The sequence below is a fragment of the Lontra canadensis genome, unplaced genomic scaffold, assembly GCF_010015895.1.
Source record: "Lontra canadensis isolate GAN:19392208 unplaced genomic scaffold, GSC_riverotter_1.0 scaffold8, whole genome shotgun sequence".
Lineage (NCBI taxonomy): Eukaryota > Metazoa > Chordata > Mammalia > Carnivora > Mustelidae > Lontra > Lontra canadensis.
The window spans coordinates 16172033-16193918 of record NW_022631002.1 but is presented as its reverse complement, the minus strand read 5'-3'; the positions used below and the strand labels follow the sequence as shown (position 1 = coordinate 16193918).

Here is a 21886-nt window from a genome sequence, read left to right as displayed (position 1 = left end):
CTTCTTCCTTTCCCTCCCCTGCTTGTGCTCTTTCTTTCTCAAATAAATAAAAATAAAATCTTAAAGAAAAAAAAACAATTAGTTTTATGAATAATACAATGAAGTTATATAAATATTAGTCCAGCTGGGGCAGAAGTGAGGAGAATGGATTAGGGTAGGGCACAGCAAAAGATTTCACCAGTTGCTGTTAACATTTCTTCTCTTAAAAATAAAATGGGGCGCCTGTGTGGCTCAGTTGGGTAGGCGGCTATCTTCAACTCAGGTCTTGATTATTTCATAATTATTTCATAATTTTTAAAAACACCATGTTGGCAGATGATTAAAATAAGTCAAAATATTCAATGAACTATACTCTTAAAAAGTAATAAAGTGGGGCACGTGGGTAGCTCAGTGGGTTAAAGCCTCTGCCTTTGGCTCAGGTCATGATCTCAGGGTCCTGGGATCGAGTCCCGCATTGGGCTCTCTGCTGAGTGGGGAGCCTGCTTCCCCCCTTCCTCTCTGCTTGCTTCTCTGCCTACTTGTGATCTCTGTCAAATAAATAAATAAAATCTTTAAAAAAAAAGTAATAAAGGCATGAGATGTATTAGACACTTGATGAATTTATTTTTGGCATAAGTGAAGGTACATTACCTTTTCATCAATAAATGCAAGTAGGTGTCCATCAGTAGTATTTATTTAGTCCACTGAGGTAAAATTCATTTCCCGCATGTCATTTCTTCATAAAAAGGTGTTATTGTCAATGAAATTGAAAATAACTGAGAAGTGGGGGGTAGGAGAAGAGTAAATGAAACAAAATGGGATTGGGAGGGAGATAAACCATAAGTGACTCTTAATCTCACAAAACAAACTGAGGGTTGATGGGGGGAGAGGGGTTGGGAGAGGGGGGCGGGATTATGGACATTGGGGAGGGTATGTGCTATGGTGAGTGCTGTGAAATGTGTAAACCTGGCGATTCACAGAACTGTACCCCTGGGGATAAAAATATATGTTTATAAAAAATAAAAAAAACAAAACAAAACTGAGAAGTCACCTCAAAGTGCCAAGCCTGTATGGGCATAATCTAGATATAATCCCCCCCACACGTATTATTGTTTTATTTCTATTTATTTATTTTTCCCACAAATAAAATATAATAAAATTAGTATGGGTTTTGGAATCACAAGGCTCTAACTTGAATCTGGTTGCTGTCATATCATTTCTATCCTATAGACGGAATTTTGTGGAGATTAAATAAATTTGTAAATTTGCCTCAATAACTAGACACTAATACCGACTTTTTCTTAAGGTTATAAAATTAGATATATAAAATACTTAACATTACCTGATAATTAGTGATTATTCAGTAAGCATTGACTTTCCTCCCACATGAATTTCTCCTCTCATTTGTAAGGTTTTAAAAAGTAGGTCTTATTTTAATAAAAATAAGTTTTTAACCTTATTTTGCCTGTTTGTTTTCATTCTCACCTACTCTGTTTTTTACCTTTGAAATTCTGCCTGTCAGCCAAGGTAGAGCCACACATGGGCCATAATATTTACATTCTGACTTATTCTTTTATGTTGACACTTTCTTAATAGGAGCCCTTGTATATAAAAGAGACATTGATAGAAGATGATGAGTCATGGGGAAAACAGACATATCCCAAAGGGATGATTCTAAAAGGTGACTATTAAAGAGTTCTAGTTCCTAGAATTCTCTTACCACCTTTTTATTTTTTAAATGAAGTGATACTTTTGCACGATCAGGTATCAAAACTTCTGATAGGGTCATATATAACTTATCTTCTGATTTTTGCTTAGATACTTTGTTTTGTCTATAGTTGGATCTAATATCCGCTCTAATCCAGGCTCAGGTGTAGAACCCGAGTAATTAAATTACAAGATTTTAATGATACAAATAGTATTTTTTTTCCCTTTTTGGTCTCCTCTAAAAAAATGAGAAGGCATTGGACTAGGGTTGACTGAAGTACCTTTATTATTTAATCTAAATATATTAAAATGTATTACATGATAAAGCATTGAGGTGACCTTCAAATAGCATTGTTCAGAACTGTTTTTCTCTAATTCATATCTAAGTTAATATAATGATAATCTCTGGTTTTGTCTTAACATAATGTTCCCTTTCAAGGAGTAAAATAGTTAAATAGTTTTTTTTTCTTCTTCTCCAACCTGTACTTGGGGTCTTTGACAATGTAATAAATATAATTATCACCTAGTATAATTATTCCCTTTTATGTTTAATCTCTTTGAGGTAAAGGATTCTTTCTGAGCTTCAGTGTCATCATCCAGTATTGACCAGTTATGCCATCCAGTAGTACTTAAATCACTGGATGGTAGAAAACATCTTCCTTTTCCAACAGGAAAGGATTTAAGGGGTGCCTGGGTGACTCAGTGGTTTAAGCATCTGCCTTCACCTCAGGTCATGGTCCTAGGGTCCCAGGATCGAGCCCCACATCAGACTCCCGGCGCAAGGAGACGGCCTGCTTCTCATTCTCCCACTCCCTCTACTTGTGTTCCCTCTCTCATTGTGTCTCTCTCTGTCAAATAAATAAATAAAATCTTTTAAAAAAATAATTAAAAAAACCCCAAATCGCATAATATATACCTAGTACATATTTTATACTGTGCTTAAATACTTAGGATTGAAGAGGACAAAAGATATATTTAAAACATTGCTATAAATATCAGGACACTGACAAATTTTGTGAGCATTTTATTTTTTAGGACACATTCTTTAACAAATATCCTGTGAATAGGGGCACCTGGGTGGCTCATTTGGTTAAGCATCTGACTCTTGATTTCGGCTTAGGTCATGATATTAGGGTCGTGAGCTCAAGCCCTGCCTTGGGCTCTGTGCTGGGCATGGACCCTGCTTAAGATTCTCTCTCACCCTTTACCTCTTCCCTCCCCATACTCTGACAAGTTAAAAATAATTATTTTAGGAGAATATAGATTAAAAAATGGGAGAATAATTGTGTAATAGAACGCTGATTGGCAGTTTGATGGACTGAGGAAGAAAAAGATGGTTTCCAATAAATCAGTAATAAGCTTTTCAGCTTCAGCAACAGTGCTAATTTTTTAAAATAGACCCACTAGGATCAAACGTTTTATGTACATATCTAATCTGAAAGTGAAAAAGTGGTAACTTTTTTTGAGGGGTATGAGGATATATGTGGAAGTTGGCCTGAGAAATGAAAAGATTCTTTTGCTGCTGAAATGCAGGTATTTCTGGTGCGCCTGAGTGGCTCAGTCAGTTAAGCAGCTGCCTTAGACTCAGGTTCCCAGGTCCTGGGATTGAACCCTGCATAGGCCTCCCTGCTGAGCAGAGAGTCTGCGTGTCTCCTTCTTCCCCCACTGCTCAGGCTTGAGGGCACTTGCATAAACGCGCACGCTCTCTCATAAGTAAATAAAATCTTTTAAAAAATAAAATAAAATACAGATACCTCTTTCTGCTTGAGTGTTTTGTCAGAGTATATTCTCTTCTACTCTTTAAAGGAATTTGGGTAAAGGCACAACCTAAAAACACCTGAGAGAGGTCATTCTGGCTTATGGATTAGATTGCATTAGTGAACAGGACAACAAATTGGTGAATATGAGTTAACAAAAATTTTGGGTAAGAAATTTTCCACATGCATTTATTTGGATGTTGATAATTTTATTTTTTTAAAGTTTGTTTTTTAAAACATTGCTTATTGTGGCATGTAAGCTTATGTTGGGTGGGAAAAGTACAAATGGAAATTGAAATTGTTAAACATGTAAATTAAATGATCAACCCTACAATTTTTGTTTTTTGTTTTTGTTTTTGGTAAAATAATCTGGATTGCTTATTTTATATGCTGGGATGCTAGTTGTTTTTTCTATTAATACACTTAACTTGCATTCTAGCTTCGCCATTCAGAGACAGGCATCGTGTGGTGGGTTGTGTGACAGTGTCTGTCAATAGTGAAGACAAATAGTGCCAGAGACACTTAACCCATCCAATCTCACCCAGGGTATAGGTCGGTCTCGTTTTCAGACTTCTTCATAAGTCTTTTTTTCTTTCTTTCTTTCTCTTTCTTTCTTTCTTTCTTCCTTCTTTCCTTCCGTCCTTCCTTCCTTCCTTTTTTTATTTCTAAATAGTGGATTGATACTGATTGAAACTAAAAACTTTTTGTAAAGTTTTAAACTTTACGTTAATACTATAAGAAGAAGAAGAAAGTAGAAAACGAAGGTTGGCATGTAAGGTGTTGACAAAGCAGGTTTGCAGCCACTTTGTGTGTTCTAGATTTTTCAATCCCTTAGCAACATGAATGTTGGCCTTATAATTTTTTTCTCTCAATATCTTTCTTCTTTGATCTAAAATTATGTCCTTGTATCTGGTGACTTTTATCAGGCAAGATCTTTAGATTTGAAGTCATTGTTACCAGAAAGAAAATGAAATACTTAAAAAGGATAACTAAGGTTGAATAGTGTTTTAGACCAGAAATGTTTCCAAATATCTGGATTGTTTTTTAAGATTATTTTCTGAACAGTCAATGGTTTACTCCTTCTCCGTTCCACTATTGGTTCACTTAAGCACACTTACAAAATGTTATAATTTGAAAAAAATAATTATGGCTTTTGTTTTAATGACTTTGTTAGGAATCAACTGATTTTGCCCTGATGTTGGAAAGTTATGAAATATATTTGCATATTTAAACGCTAGGGATCACATTTTATCTCGGAAACTCAGTTAAATACCATTTCTTTCACATATTTTAAATTATGTGGAAGGTATTTGTTTCTTTTGAGGACTTTAAAGAATGTTTCCAATTTCAAAGTTTTCCATAAAAAGTTTAGCTAGTTCCATGTAAAGTGTTATCCTTTTTTTAAAATGGTATTTTAAGCACCAAAATGATGTGGTAATTAAAATAATTTCTGGTTCACAAAACTAATAATTTCTCATTCACAAAACTAGAACTATAATAGTTCTTAATTTTTAAAATATAGTTTAGGTAAGGAGTATATAAAGTCTACACAAATTTCTATATGAGGTATCATTTAAAAGTCCATTTTCATCTTTCTAATCAAATTAATACTTGGAAATTTTAAGATACCCATGTAGGCATTATCTGCTGCTTTCCTTATCCCAGCTACTTTGAATATTCATAGTGAACCTTAATGATCCCATCAGTTCTTAAGAGAATATAAAATACAACTTATATTCACCAGCATTACAGGCATTTGTTCTAGTTATTGGCTACTGCTAATAATAGGATTATTAGACTTAGAACACTATAGATGTGATACTTCCTTTCACTTACACATTTTAAAATTAATGTATTCTTTTGAAATTGTAAATTTTCATTAATAAATGTAGAATGGTTTTCCCTTTGGTTCACCATGCTCTCTAGCCAAAGAAAAATAAAAATTTTTACAGGTTCAAAGATAATTTTTTCATAAAAGAAAAATATGAAAAATTTATTCATGTGTTACTTATTCATGGATAAGAGAATAATTTTAAGAAAACATTTTAAGAAAAACTTAGAGCTTTGCAAAGGATTGATAAAGGATTTAAAAGAACAAATAGACTGATGACTCACAGGTCTATATACCCCTGAAACATAATATATTTTATGTCAAGTAATTGAATTTGAATTAAAAAAATAAAATATAAACATTAAAATTATAAAGCTCTAAAATAGAAATACATTACAACTAATCTGCTTAGAAAATCAATTACTAAAAAAATTTTAGGAGTTTTTGTACTTTTAATATGCAGCAATGAAACATAGTCTATACATTCCTAACAAATAAAAATGGAGACTCAAAACCAAAAAATGGGGGAACAGTAGTTAGCATACTTTGTTTTTAACAACTTAAAAATAAAAAAGAATATATAGATGAGGCAGGATTACATTAGCATTTTAGTTCTATAGAAAGTCAGTTAAGCTGTTTCTTGATATTTAATGATACAGTGACTGAAAGGTCTTTGTGGATATTTTAAGTACATTTACAGTATTCCCAGTAATGTTCTTGAGTGTTTTTCTGGAATTGCTTGGGAATAAGAAATTTGTGTTTAGAAATCTAAAATGTTTTTGATATAATTCAATGTATTTTTAATAGATAATATTAAGGATTTTTTATTCTTAGTAAATTTATGGATTAATACACAAGTAATAATTTGGCTTATAGTTTCAAGAAAGAAAGTTATTAGCACACTCTTTGTAGAAGTAGCAAATAGTTAACTCTAAACTCTTGTTACTTCTAAACCCTTCCCTGTATCAGATAACGCTATTATAGTGAGATGTATTTTAAGCACTTTGAGTAGTAAATCCTTTTTTTTAAACCTGATGTGTTCATCATGGGCATGTTGGTACATTTTTTTGGCCAATATAACTTTAATATAATTCAACATAGTTATCAAATACTGGCTTCCAGTAAATCAATTTAATAAGAAATTTAAATTTTTACTACATGCAAGGTACTGTTTTAGGTGTTGGGAGGCTCTAAGAAAGATCTAAGAAAGGGCCCATAGTTCTCATTTTATACTTCACCTCACTTGGCATTATTATTTCACTTAGGTGATGTCTTGCTAACCAGAATGTAAAATATTATGTGAAGGATTTTATACATCATTATCATCATTATCAATGTAACAGTGATGTTGTTGTAAAGAGTTTTATAGTTTTAAAAAATTGTCTTACTTGTTACAGTCTTAAAATGAGTAAGATCTTTTGTAATTTAGGCTCAAACTGAGATAGGCTTTTCAAAGTAATAATATTTTTTAATTAAAGGATGCTTACTACTGTCTTCTGACAGAGTTTATGTTTTCAGTTTCATAGTTTTGTGCTAATGAACTTTTTTATTTAGTAAGTATATCCAGGAAACTGCAGGTAAAATATAAAAATTATTATGTTAGGTCTCCAAGTAAAATGTATAGAATATTTTAATTTATGTAGGGTATGAGATCACAGTTTGGCATACCTGTCCCAGAACAGACATTTATGTTTGATTATACCAATTGGGTTTTATAACCATGATTGCTTTGATAAGATTTGCAAGATAAAATCATATATACCTTTAAGAGCAATGCTAGGATATGTCTTGCATATTAAATTCATGAATATCACATAACTTACTTTTGAGTTCATGATTGCTTTTCACCAGTACTTTCCATCTGTCATGGACAGGGATCCCTGAGATGTTCATATTCTGCATTCTCATGTGCATGATACTTAGATTCAAAAAGTGTGGGTGGGGGAAAGCTGCTTTATAGAAATACACGTTCACAGCATTCATGCTGCATGTTTTGTGTGTTCTACTGCAAAGATTGCATGCTGCATACTTTTATTTCTCTGAAGATAAAGAACATAGGCTTATATACACACAAAAATTTAGTTTCATATTTGCCAATAGTTGGAACAGATGGAGGAATGATATATATAATACCTTTTCTATTTTTTTAAAATGATTTTTATAGTATTCTTCAAAAAAAAAACAAGGAAAAAACTTGTTGTTTAAACCCAAAGTGGCTACAAATCAGCTCCTAAACTGTCACTGACATTAGCATCTAGATTTTGTAGTTCTTACAAATCTTTTAAAATATTTATTTACTAAGAAAACATTGCATTAATGCATGATATGAAATTGATCAATTTTTCTTTAAATTGGAATGCAGTTTAAAGTGACTGAATTTTCCAATTTCAGCTACTGCATTTGACAAGGATACAAACTGGAAAATGGAACTGGTATCATCTAATTGCTCTAGGTTCTTTGACTTATAGTAGTTTGGAATAATATTTCCATATGACATTATGTAGATCACGTCATTAATGGCTGATATTAATTACTATGCTCTTCAGCCTTGACAGCAATGAAAAATTATTGGTGAATTTAGCTCTTTCAAATGACTTAAGTGTTCTGGTACATGTTTTTAATTTAAAAATAGATCTTTGGCACTTGGCTTTTGATTATCTGAACACTGGTGTTCTTACATTCACTGTTTGCAGTATAATTGACAGGAATATTGCAATTCCAATGACTGCACATTGGTTTTAAGTTTTATCCTGCTGCTTTAACACAGTGGCACACTTGGCTATAGATAAAAACTAATTTTAGATTTAAACATATCTGTTCTCTGTCACATGTTAACCTATTTTTAGTTTTGTGTGTGTATGATTATGAACCTTTCCATATCTCATACAAGATCAAACGGTATTTCTAAAATTTTAGAGCTGACAACTTCCAACCTTAACATTATTAGTGTGTGTTTAAGGTTGTGCCATAAAGGATTAAAGTACTAGTATTTTTCAACAAGCTGTTCTGCCAGTTGCCACATGTTTTATAAAGATCTACTTAATTCTTTTTTTGCTAGGCATAATAAATAAATGGCTTTGTAAGAGACCTTTTTATATAAACTGATTCTAGTGCTTCCCCAGCACTAGAATTTTTTAACTCTTTTCTGTTAGGCTTTAGTCAATAAAAGTTATTGTTATTTGTATTAAGAAATTCCCTTAATAGTTAAAATCAAGCAGGCCCTTTAAAGAGAGAGGAAATGAATAGGGGAGCCAATTGCTGAGTGTGTACTAAGTACTTTGTGAGAGAAATCCATCCAATAATCAGTCTTACTCTACTTTTCATTCTGCCATAAAGGATGGATTTATTTATTTTAGGTATTATGGTTTTGAATGGCCATTTCCAACTTCTGGATACCCTTAGTGGTTGACTTCCCTATCTTCCACTGCCCAGCATAGTCCAAATCAAACTTTTTCACTTTTATTCTAGATTTTACAACAATCATAGTGATGGTACCAGTTCCATTTTGCCTCCAATTCAGTTGATTATATATTTTTTCTATTTATTTCTCATTTTATAATTGATATCTGGAATAATCAATCAGCAGCTCTTTTCTCATTTATTTTCTCATATTTTTATTCCAGGATTTGCCTCTGAAGCAGGGAGTGTCTGCATTAAAAATGACCTGTAGTTCTCTGCTTCATAGGTTAGAAACTTATTTTAATATTTTGTGGCTAAGCACAGTCCCACTTTTCAAATTCTATAATGGATTACTTAATTGGCATTGAATGTGGACCACAAGCATATATTTCATATTGGGGTTTTCTTTATTATTTTAAATGATTAAAATTCAACAAGAACATCCAGCTGAGGCAATAAAAGCTTTATTCTTGCTTTACAACTTAAAACATTAAATTAGATTTTTAAAAATCTATCAATTATAACACAAGTAAAATATTACTATTTGGGCATTTTTTAAAATTGCATTTTTTAGGCCTTGTATTGCTTGAAGCCTTTATATTCTAAAACTTAACCAAATTCCAACTATTCATTTTGGGGAAAAACAATCAGTTCACGAATCACATTTTCAATGGGACTGCTAGCCAGCATAGGTGAAAATATGTATAGTGTATTTACTCTTAAATTGTACACCGCAGATGCTTCTTCAGCTCCCTCCTCTTCCTCCATGGGCGGTGCTTGCAGCTCCTTTACCACCTCTTCCAGCCCTACCATTTATTCTACCTCAGTCACCGACAGCAAGGCTATGCAAGTGGAGAGCTGCTCCTCAGCCTTGGGGGTAAGTAACAGAGGGGTAAGTGAAAAGCAGTTAACCAGTAACACAGTTCAGCAGCATCCATCAACACCGAAGAGGCACACAGTCTTGTACATCTCACCACCACCTGAGGACTTGCTGGATAACAGTCGGATGTCCTGCCAGGATGAGGGGTGTGGATTGGAATCAGAGCAGAGCTGCAGTATGTGGATGGAGGATTCCCCCTCCAACTTCAGTAACATGAGCACCAGTTCCTACAATGATAACACTGAGGTACCTCGTAAATCACGAAAACGAAATCCAAAGCAGAGGCCGGGGGTCAAACGACGAGATTGTGAAGAATCTAATATGGATATATTTGATGCCGACAGTGCCAAAGCACCTCACTATGTGCTTTCTCAGCTTACCACGGACAACAAAAGCAACTCAAAAGCAGGAAATGGGTTGGTATTCACATTTTTTAAAGTTCTATCACCATTGTGCAAAACAAAACAAAATATAAATAAATTATTCCCAGTTTTTGTAGTTGTTCAACCCAAGTGTGCATACAAAGCAAAGATACTGATTTTATCATTGAAATACATGAAAATTCAAACTTAAAATTACCAAGTTTCACTAGAGGAAAACATATTAATAGATTTTAGCAATAGGTATCTTATTCTGGGTATGATTGGTAGAAAATAATCTGTTTTGAAATAACCTTTAAATTTCAAATGGATTTAAAAATATTTTTATTCAGACAAATAGCTTGAGTGAAATGGCCCTAGTTGACTCAAAACATTTGAAAAGGGCTAGTTTGTGTTCTCTCATGTTGTCTCCTGATTTGGTTCAACCCATTTCCATTTCTATGAGGATTTTAGACTTTTTTCTTTTGATGAAAACAAGAAAAAACTAAATTGATGGTTTGATTCCTATCATTTAGATTCATGTATTTATTTTAAGCTTTTTCTTTGATACATTGTGCTGACATTTAAAAAAAAATAATTTATCACTAATTGTTTTTCCTCTGTTTCTGGGTTTATGTATTAGAAGGGTGATAGAACAGATCATGGTACATGTTTGAGTTTTCATTCATCTGTGCCAGTTCACAACACTCACTATAAATATATCTGAATATAAATATATTTCAGTGGCTATAGTATAGGATACTGTGACTTATTTTTAACTTTCTGATTCCTTTAGTACTTTTATTATATTTAATTCCTACACTTTTTAAATTAGATTTTCATATAATTTGATAAAATTTAACTCAGTGGATTTTGAGAGATTACTTTTTTGGGAGGCAAAATATGGTTCTTTAGTTGATCCAGAACCTCCTACAATTTCAGTTTGTTACAAAGAGTGATGGAGAAGCTGCTACTTCATGACATCATTCCTACCTGTTAAGTTAGATATCTGGTTGAGTATTATAGAGAATATTTTTAATGTATATTAAACTTGTTCTTAGTCTGTCAGTACATTTTTTACATCGTTTATCTACCATTTACCTAACATTTAAGCATAATTATTCTATACTGTTTTCTCCTCTCATTTAGAACTCCTTTGGAGTGATATAGTTAAATAAAAATAAACATTTAAATGTTTTTTCTTTTTAGAAAGTCCAAATTAGGAAATTATCTTAAAAAAAGCAAACAACAAGATACACCCTTTCCTAAAATATTGCCATTAGCAGAGCCAATTCTAGAACATAGTACCTATAAAATAATGTTCTGAAACATAGTAGCACAGATTTAAAAGGCTCATGTATATCGGTCATTAAATACGGTATTTATTTGGGCTTCAATGCAGAAAAAATTTTTTAAGTTCCAGAAGAGAGATTTTCATTTTTATATTGAAATATATGTTAATGGTCCAAATGAAGAACAAATAAAATTTTGACATAGGGTTAGTCAACACACATGGTTTGCAGTTCCTATTAAAGAGAATATCTTGACCTACATCTTTTCTGCTTCTGCTTTTGTATGATAGATATATCTTAGAAATGATTTGAGGTTACCCAGGGAAAGTATAATAACATTTGTCAAGACAAAATCTCTCATGAAATAATTCATGGAACAGAAACTCATCAAGCAGCAGAAGAAATGTCCAGCTTCTTAGGTAATGGAAAAATATTTGGCACTAGCAAATAGAAATAATGGAAGAAGTTTTCATTTTGAATCTGTAAGAACTATATCAAGGAGAGGATAAAACCTTATATAAATATATAGAAAAGTAGGCTTTTCAAAACAGTTATTAAGTGCATCTCAAGCTAACATCCTATATTCTTCAAAAAGAAAGGTGTTAGAAACATGAAAGAAATTTAGAAATCTTTTGAGGAATAAGGTATATTTAGCCTTAGATCTAATGTGTCATAAATTTATAATTTATATAATGTACACTATAGGAAATATAGTCTCAAATATGTTGTAACAGCAGTTTGTTGATTTTCAAGATGAAAATAGCATTTTTGTATAGTTAAAATGTTGTATAAAAGAGTTTGTTAAGAAAACAAAATCATTTGAAAAGGAACTACTTAGTATTTAAACATTACTAGCCATGTCATTCTTAAATTCTTCAACTAAACATCCTGAGAATCAGTAGCCCTATGTCTCTTTATAGATATTTCTAGAAATTAAGACATTATGTCATCTGGATGTGAAACCCTTTTTAGGCATTTCGTAATGGAAGTTATTTTTTTGTGACATAGACAACCAGAAGGATTTGTAACCCAAAGGAATTAGAATGTCATCTTAAGACTTCTGAAGAGTAGGCCAAAACAGTGGATTTACCTTTTAGATGTCATTTAAAAGTAAAATCCCATTAAATCCATTTAAAAGTAAAATCCCCAATTAACTGCTCCTCTCTTGTTTGTTCTTCAGACATCATGCCTTAAAAATTAGTAATTTCATTGACTACTTTTCCAAGAATTAGTTGACATTTTCATTGTTTTATGTGTCTAAAGATCTAAATATATATATGTGTGTGTGTGTGTGTGTGTGTGTGTGTGTGTGTGTGTGTATATATATTTCATCTTTACATTTGAGCTTTAGAGGATAAAGATAGTTTTGAGGGCTTTTAAAAGTATCATTTCAGAAGTTGTTTAGTTACATGGACTAGTCTTCTTTAAGAATATATATACTTGTTGGGGCGCCTGGGTGGCTCAGTGGGTTAGGCCGCTGCCTTCAGCTCAGGTCATGATCCCAGGGTCCTGGGATCGAGCCCCGCATCGGGCTCTCTGCACAGCGGGGAGCCTGCTTCCCTTCCTCTCTCTGCCTGCCTCTCTGCCTACTTGTGATCTCTGCCTGTCAAATAAATAAATAAAATCTTTAAAAAAAAAAAAAAGAATATATATACTTGTCAACTCACTTAGCAGTCTTCATCCCAAATGAAATATTTTGTTTTACTGAAATAGTAAAACTCGTTTTCATCTGTTTATCCTCATAAATATTAGCTTGGCTAGCATAAGTGAATATAAAAACTCTATCTTGCTAGTTCATTGACATATGCTAAATTTTCCTTGTATTTCAAACTAAGTGTTCCCTTTTCTTATTATAAAATTAATAGGTATTAATTACAAAAATTTGGAAAAATGCAGAAAAATAGGAGAAAATAAATAACCCATAATCTAGTCACTCTATAGAACTGCTTTTAGCATTTTGCTATATTTACTTTTCAACAAATATTTGGGGAGTATTTTTACATAGTTTCTGTAAGTGAATATTTTTGCTTTGATTTTAAAATAGGTAAAAAATGATGTAATTGTAGGTTTTCATAGATAAGAGCAAATGTATTGAGAGCACATTGTATTGAAAGCAAATGTTTGAATTTCTACCCAGAATGATGAAAATAGGATTTGTTGCCCATTGTTCCCGTTTCAACTCTTTGATTCGTAGAATTTATTCTTCTAGGGCCTTTTAAATGACTTACAGAGGTAATCTTTGACTTATGTCTGTCAAACTTAAATGAATATGGCATTCCTTGGCCAGTTAGGATCCAGTCTTTCTCATCTTAATATTATAATAGATGCTCTTTTTTTCTTCTCCTTTCCTTTCTTTGTTCCTTGTTTTTTCCTATTTGCTTTCAATAACGACTATTTTCTTAGCACCTTCAGTTTTAGGAATTGTGCAAGTTTTAGGGAGTATGAAGATGATGGAGCACAGTACTAGCCCTCAGAACTCTCCTACTTACCTTGTCAGTGTTAGTGCATTCCTTTACATTCCTTCTTTTCTCCATTCTTCTTTCCCTTTCCTAGCCATGAGTTTCACCCCAGTCCCTAGTTCCATTGAGAATACGGTATTTCCTCCTTTTGTTATTGATAATAGAGGCAACAACTTGGTTAGAGATGAAGGGTTAAACATTAGGGCCATTTTTAAGGCTTCTTAGCCACCATTGCTCTTCTTTGTTTGATTCATAATGTTCCTCCTGGGACCTATTTGTTTTTGGAGATTTTTGTCCATAGTCATCTCTTGGCTCCTGTATTTTCAATGTGAGTCATATAGAAAGTGTTATAGGCCATGACATTTTATTTTATTTTATTTTATTTTAAAGATTTATCTATTCATTTGGAGGGGTGCGGAGAAGAGGGAGAGAATCTGAAACAGACTACCTGCTGAGCACAGAGCCCAAAACAGAGTTGATCTCAGGAACCTGAGATCTGAGCCCAAACCAAGTCCAACCTTAACTGACTGAACCACCCAGGAGCCCCCCCTGACTCTATTTTAAAATACACATGGAGAGGGGTGCCTGGGTGGCTCAGTCAGTTAACTGTCAGCTTTTGGCTCAGGTCATGATCCCAAGGGTCCTGGGATTGAGCCCCATCTCGGGCTCCCCGCTCCTTGCTCAGCCAGGAGTCTGCTTCTTTCTCTCCCTCTGCCCCTCCCCCTGCTTATGCTCTCTCTCTCTCTCTCTCACTCACTCTCTCTCAAATAAATGAATAACATCTTTAAAAAAAAGTACATGGATAATTTTAAGTCTATTTTAGAACTAATAGTATTGTTTTGTATTTGTCATATTTGCAGTACTTCAGGTTAAATGTATTGACCTAAAGTCCTAACCACCATTTGAAATATTTTTCTTTGAACATACATTCCACATAGCAAATGCATGATAAACAAACATTAGAAATAGAATTTTTAAAAATTAAAAAAATTAAAAATTAAAAAATTTTAAAAATACAGTTTTAAAGAATAGATTTCCTATCTGTAAATCCCAGTTATAAAGATTTTATATGCTAAGGACTTTAATTATTTAATCACAAATATAAATACTCTGAAAAATTATACTTCTAAGAAAGATAGTTTAGAGTAAATCTAGTTTCCCAATACAAATTGGGTTACTGATATTTTATTATAATTTTTTCAGAAAAATTACTGAGAAAGATATCCAAAAGAATATGTATGCTACATGTAGTTTTAATTGTTTTATTAAGGCCTTTTGTTTATTTCTTTTTGCTACCCCCACATATCTTTTGCCTTGCAAGTCTGATTAGAAAATAATAGTTAATCTTGCAGCTTTAAAATTTGTTTTGACCGAAGTACAATGTGAAAGGTTACAATGCCATCAGCTATTCTCTTACCTGTTATTCCTGGCTTATTACATTCAATCTTCCTTCCCACCACACATATGCATTTTTCATTTTTGCCTTGTATAGTTAAATTTTACTTAAAACTTTTAAGAGATACTTTGCTTATGGAATGTATCTTCCTTTAGGCTGTATTGTCAGTAAGATAATTAATTGCTTTTAATGTTACTGCCTATTCTGTTTCTTCCTTTATCTTAGATGACTTTTGTAGAAAAAACTCATTTTGATACTTTTTCCATGTTGTGCTTTGACTTCTCAGAACACTGGAAAACCAAAAAGGAAGTGGAGTAAAGAAGAGCCCTATGTTATGTGGACAGTATCCTGTTAAAAGTGAAGGAAAGGAGCTGAAGATAGTTGTACAGCCTGAGACCCAGCACCGAGCTCGGTACCTGACTGAGGGTAGCCGTGGCTCAGTAAAGGACAGAACACAGCAAGGCTTTCCTACAGTAAAGGTACTTATTTTATTTTTCAGTATACAAAGAATTTCTCCAGTTTCGTTTTTAACCAGCAAAAGCTGCCCACAATAGAATAGTAGAATTATTAGATATATATAATGGAAATTAAAGCAAAAGTCTAACTAAATTGTAAGTGCATTATTGTTATTTTTATTTCATTTGAATTTTAGCTTAGATGAAAGAGGAAGTGAGAATGTATTCTGATAAATATTAGAAAATCATGAATTATGTTCTCCTTATATTTGACATTGGTAGCAACTGTATTCACTTGTTCCCAAACTTAATATTTAAGAAGATATTTTAAAGTGGATTCAAAAAAATAATTTAGAAATTATTATGAGCTTGGAAAATAAGGTTTTGAGATGGCTAAAGAAATCAGGACTGTTCATCTCAGAAAAGAACTGGTTGAAAATAATTTAAGTCTTCAGTTTAAGAGTTAGGATATTGGGGCACCTGGGTGGCTCAGTTGGTTAAGCAACTGCCTTCAGCTCAGATCATGATCCCAGGGTCCTGGGATCGAGCCCTACATCAGGCTCCCTGCTCAGTGGGGAGCCTACTTCTCCCTCTCCCTCTGCTTCTCTGCCTGCTTATACTCTCACTCTGTCAAATAAATAAATAAAATCTATGTTTAAAAAAAAGGATTAGGATATCGTTGGCGCATGGGTGGCTCTGATGGTTAAGCATCTGCCTTCGGCTCAGGTCATGATCCTAGGGTTCTGCAATCAAGTCCCACATTGGGCTCCCTGCTCAGTAGGGAGACTGCTTCTCCCTCTGCCTCTCTCTCTTTGTGTCTGTCACGAATAAATAAATAAAAATTTTTTAAAAATTAGGATATCAACTGGATCTTCATCTTTTCAGAATTTAGACTAAAAGAAAAAAGAAGCTTAAATTTCAGCACCTGGGAAACTTAGAATATTTCTCTTTGAAGACAAACCAAAAAAGAGTTGGGTGGGGAATATTTAATAAGTGTTTCTGTTTCTTATAAAACATTAAACAGGGAGGAATTTTGGCATAGTAAATTCTTGTTAAATGCAGTTTGTGAAAATGTTAGTTGAACAGTATTCAGTTGGACTGCCTTTCATTTTAAATTTTAATAAAATATGGTAGAATCTTGGGGTCAGGAAACCTGTCCGTGGCCATTTATAAGGTTGGTTAATATTCAACAACATCATTCTTTATCCCTCTGCTACTCTTCACACCAACCCGTCCTTAGTCCCTCATACTCAGGACAAATAATAGGTGAATAAGAAATTTCAATTATGCTTTCTGTAAATACTTATCTAACGAGAAGTGTTGATAGTTTGGTCAGTATTTTTAACCCAATTGCTCTGACTTTATGCTTTAAGTACTCTCTGGTCAGAAGTATTATTAGATTGTCTAACTGTGATAGGGAGTGAATTGCCTGACCTCAAAAGTTTATTTATTCTTTCATTCAACAAATATGCACCCCTTTATGTGCCAGACACTGTTCTAGGTACTGTTAGTGGTTTGAGTAGATTGTTTATTTATCTGTTTATTTCCCTTGTTTTGATATCTTTTCACAGATAGAGCCATACTGGGTTAGAAAAGATGTATGAATTTTTTAAAGCCTTTTGGTATACATTGTACAGGTTATTTTGTGACTTTATGCATTCTCTTTTAGCTCCTTCAGTGTTTAACTATATAAACATGAACAAAAATCTGCATTGGAAACATTTTTCCCCAAATGCTGTTTTTAAATATTTATTTATTCTTCACCATACAAATTACAATTTAGGAAGGCTTGTTAGAGACCTGAAAGGACCCATAGATCCTGGTCTAAACTAACAGTTTTCAAACCGTATTTTTTTTTTAAAGATTTTATTTATTTGACAGAGAGATCACAAGTAGGCAGAGAGGCAGGCAGAGGGACGGCGGGGGGGGGAAGCAGGGTACCCACTGAGCAGAGAGCCCGATGCGGGGCTTGATCCCAGGACCCTGAGATCATGACCTGAGCTGAAGGCTTAACCCACTGAGCCACCCAGGCACCCCCAAACTATAATGTTTTGGCCCATGATTTCATGATGGTGTGTGTGTCTGTCTAATCTATGCAGATGAGCTCCATTTCCCTTTTATTTATATAGGAGCACTTCAGACACTTTCCTATTTACTATTAAAAGAGTAAAAAATTCAGTATGTGTATTCATTTGATGATGATAATAATGATGCCAGTAAAACAATTTAGTGAATTTTCCATTAGTGATGGTGGTAAATTTTGAATAACACGCATGCTTTGGCAGTCCATAAATTTGTAAATACCTAAAGGACACTGTATTCATTTGCATCTAGTTGTACAAAATTATAAATGGTAATTTATCATTAAACATATAAATTTTCCTCAAAGTGTGATTATTTCAGAATTAAAACTTAAAATTTCCTACAGAAACTTAGCCAACTCTCCTTTTTATGAAAATGTTGTACTTCTGTTTTTCTTGAGGATTTAAATTATTTCCTTATTGTTATCCAGTTATAGGACTTGGTCTTAAATATTTGATTGGACAATTAGATTATTTGAAAGGCTAATTTATGTTCTGTGTTATCTCACTCCAGCTGGAAGGCCATAATGAGCCCGTAGTGTTGCAAGTGTTTGTGGGTAATGACTCTGGTCGAGTGAAACCACATGGATTTTATCAGGCCTGCAGGGTTACTGGGCGAAATACAACTCCCTGTAAAGAAGTGGACATTGAAGGCACTACTGTTATAGAAGTTGGTCTTGATCCAAGCAACAACATGACACTGGCGTAAGTACTTACTATAAAAAAATGTTTCAGTATACATTACACTTTTGCAGGGGGCTCAAAAAAAATTTAGTTTTTAGTGTAAAAAAAAAAAGACTTTGAGTATTTTATTAAAATGTTTTAAACATTACAATTACAGAAATAGATTATTGCAGAATGGTAATGGGTTAAAATGGACTCTTTTGCTCTTTGCCGTGGAATTCCCATGATGAAAGGCAAGGAAATAAGAGCCAGGTGGAATGCTGACTTTTTAAAAAATAATATGGACTTACTTTTTGGAATTAATAAAAGTAACTTTAAAAAATAAAAATTACAAACAATTTGATTTGCTCTCCTAAATTCTGCCTTTTCTCCCCCCCTAAATCCTGCTTTCTTAGTGTTTGCGTTAGAAACTTTGATAGACCATTCGTGGTACCCTGACCCATCTTGATGTGAAAAAGCATATTGTGTTTATTTCACCTTCTGTGTTTATTTTCCTATATTAAAAAAGAGTATTTTTTTCATCTTATGGATTTTCATTGCCTAAAAAAAATATTAGAAGTGTTAATGATTTAAATTTAAAAATTTTTTCCCTTAAGCCTTTTGCTAAGGTCCTTTAATCCTAAAGTTGAACCGTAACAGCAGCAGATATATTGAAAAGGGGTAGACTTACATTGTAATTATTTGTATTAGATAGCTAATGACATTTCTGTATTTAATTCTGAGTTTCCTTTTGAAAGCCATTTTGAATAGGTTAGTAAGAGGTTAATTGGAAAGGGAAATTTTGAAAAATATTTAGTAAAGACTTATTTTTTAACTTTTGAAAATTGTAAAAATAAACATATGTAGTGGAAGAAAGGAAGGAAGTTACTGGTTATAAAAATAGTGCTTATTCACTATAAGTTGAAAATACAGAACAATAAAAAATAATAAAGAAAAATGAATAATAAAAAACTAAAAACATACCTCTCAAAAGCCAACTACCCAGAAATAACCACCTTTTTTTTTTTTTTTTTTTTGAGAGAGTAAGCGAACAAGAGAGAGAACACAAGCTGGAGGAGGGGCAGAGGGAGAGGGAGAAACAGACTTCCCTCTGAGCAGAGAGCCAAATATAGGGCTCAGTCCTAGGATCCTGGGATCATGACCTGAGCCAAAGGCAGCTGCTTAACCGACTGAGCCACCCAAGTGCCCAGTAACCACTATTTTGATATGTATCTTTCTATTCTTTTTTTCTGATAACATTGAAATAATACTGTACCCATTGTTTTGTAACCTTGCTTTCACTTACCATCAGCATATTCCATATAGTAAATATTATCTTATAGCATATTTTTTTAATAGCATATGTTTTAATGGCTATATAGTGTTCCGTTCTTTTGGAAACAGTTGCTAGTTTTGTGTGTGTGTGTGTTTTGTTTTTTGGTTTTTGTTTGTTTTTTTTTTTAGTAAAATTCATTCCCTTTATTTTAATATATAAATTTGCAAAAATAGAGGATGCAGTTATTTTTTTTTGAATAGCAGTTAGGGTGCCTGACTGGCTCTTAATGTCAGCATTGCGAGTTTGAGCCTCACACGGGGTATAGAGCATGCTTTAAAAAAAATAAATTAAGGGGCATCTGGGTCGCTCAGTCAGTTAAGTGTCTGCCTTCAGCTCAGGGCATGATCCCTGGGTCCTGGGATTGAGCCCCTGCTCAATAGGGAGTCTGACTCTCCCTCTCTTTCTGCCTCTCCCCTGCTTATTCTCTCTCTCTCCAATAAATAAATACAATCTTAAAAAAAAAAAATAGAAAAAATAAATTAAAAATTTTAAATGGCAAAATTATCTCTTATAAACCCTTATGTTCAGATTTTGAAATAGTGATTTTGCTTTACTATTTTTCCACTATTATTATGAATGAAAATTTGGCAAAAATTATGAATACTCAGAATTCACCCTTCCATACATTTTAAATTTGGAAACTTATGATTGTATTACATTTTCAAAAAACTAATAATTAGCAAAATTTTTTTTAAAAGAAACTTATTTGGGGCATATGGGTGGCTCAGTCAGTAAAGCATCCGACTCTTGATTTCAGCTCAGGTCCTGATCTCAGGGTTGTATGGTTGATCCCCCATCAGGCTCCACACTATGCATGAAACCTGCTTAAGAAGATTCTCTCTCTCTCTCACTCCCCCCCCCTTCTGCCCCTCCTCCCTAAAAAAGAGGCTTATTTGGTTAAGAATATTGTACTATTTATAAAACAGAAAATATCAGTTAATGTCTTTTTCTTTGTGTGTTAGGGTGGACTGCGTAGGGATATTGAAATTGAGGAATGCTGATGTTGAAGCCAGAATAGGAATTGCTGGTTCCAAGAAAAAAAGCACTCGTGCCAGATTGGTTTTTAGAGTTAATATCACGAGGAAAGATGGCTCCACTTTGACACTGCAAACACCCTCTTCTCCGATTTTATGTAGTAAGTAAGAAAATATGTATTGAATTTTTTTCATTTTCTGTTAATTTGCAGACATCTCTAAATTTCAGATGTATCATATGTTCTAGCTTGTGATCTTGCAAAACTTGAAACATTTTAAAAAGCTGTAGTCAAATTTTCTAGACTAAAAGGTGGGTAATATCAAATAAAATTCTAAAGGTGTATAGTATTTTGTAGTTCCCTATTATCCCATACTAATTTTAAAAGTAATATGAGGGGACGCCTGGCTGGCTCATTCACTAGTGAATGTGACTCTTGATCTCAGGGTCATGAATTCAAGCCCCCCACACTGGATATGGAGCCCGCTTAGATTTTTTTTTTTTTTTTTTTTAAGTACTTTAGGGGCACCTGGGTGGCACAGTTGGTTAAGCTTCCAGCTCTTGATAACAGCTCAGGTCTTGATCCTCACGGTCATGCATTCAAGGCCCGTTGTTGGGCTCCATGCTTAAGAAAATGTACTCTGAATGGTTTACTTGAAGTAAATTATAAATCCAAAGGATTTTTTTGGTGTATCTTTATTGTGTGGTAAATTGCTGTGATCCTAAGTCTATTTTCTATCAGAACATAAGAAACACTAAGGTAAGCAGAACTTTGTGAATATACAGTAGTTGGGAGTTCTGATTACAAATTATAGCATTAAATTACAGTGTTGGGAAGTGGGAAATAAAATTCTTACTTTGCTCAACTTGGCTTACCTTGTATGGATTCCATTCTATAGTTGATGAAACTGAGATTTATAGAGATTAAATAACTCCTTCAAGGTCACACAGCTTGCAAATAGTAAGACTAGGATTCAGAGCCTCTACTTTTAACCACTATGCTCTTTTGTCATTGTAATCACTTAGAATGGCAATGCTGAAACCAAGTTTAAACAATTCATTTCATCCTAACCATAGCCGCTGGGTGGTTAAGACTATGGTTAAAAAAAGAGATTATTTAATGAACCATTTCCCCTACCTAAGAGATTTATTGGTGTAGTTTAGATTTTTTTTTTTAATAAATTTTATTATTTTTTTAAACATATAATATATTTTTATCCCCAGGGGTACAGGTCTGTGAATCGCCAGGTTTACACATTTCACAGCACTCACCATAGCACATACCCTCCCCAATGTCCATAACCCCACCCCCCCCCCCCC

At 33.4% G+C, this 21886-nt stretch overlaps 1 protein-coding gene across 4 annotated transcripts in view; it reads left to right on the top strand.

Moving 5' to 3' along the window:
• The window catches only part of NFAT5 (nuclear factor of activated T cells 5), a 106257-nt gene that overhangs the window by 48849 nt on the left and 35522 nt on the right, over nucleotides 1-21886 (top strand). For 2 of the 4 annotated variants that reach the window (XM_032854063.1, XM_032854062.1), the window contains 4 exons: nucleotides 9411-9969; nucleotides 15346-15538; nucleotides 18110-18300; nucleotides 20557-20729. In XM_032854063.1, coding sequence (XP_032709954.1) covers nucleotides 9411-9969; nucleotides 15346-15538; nucleotides 18110-18300; nucleotides 20557-20729 — 1116 coding nt within the window. Of the gene's footprint in view, nucleotides 1-8897; nucleotides 8960-9410; nucleotides 9970-15345; nucleotides 15539-18109; nucleotides 18301-20556; nucleotides 20730-21886 lie in introns of those variants that run through there. The other 2 variants (XM_032854064.1, XM_032854066.1) reach the window with 2 other exon arrangements.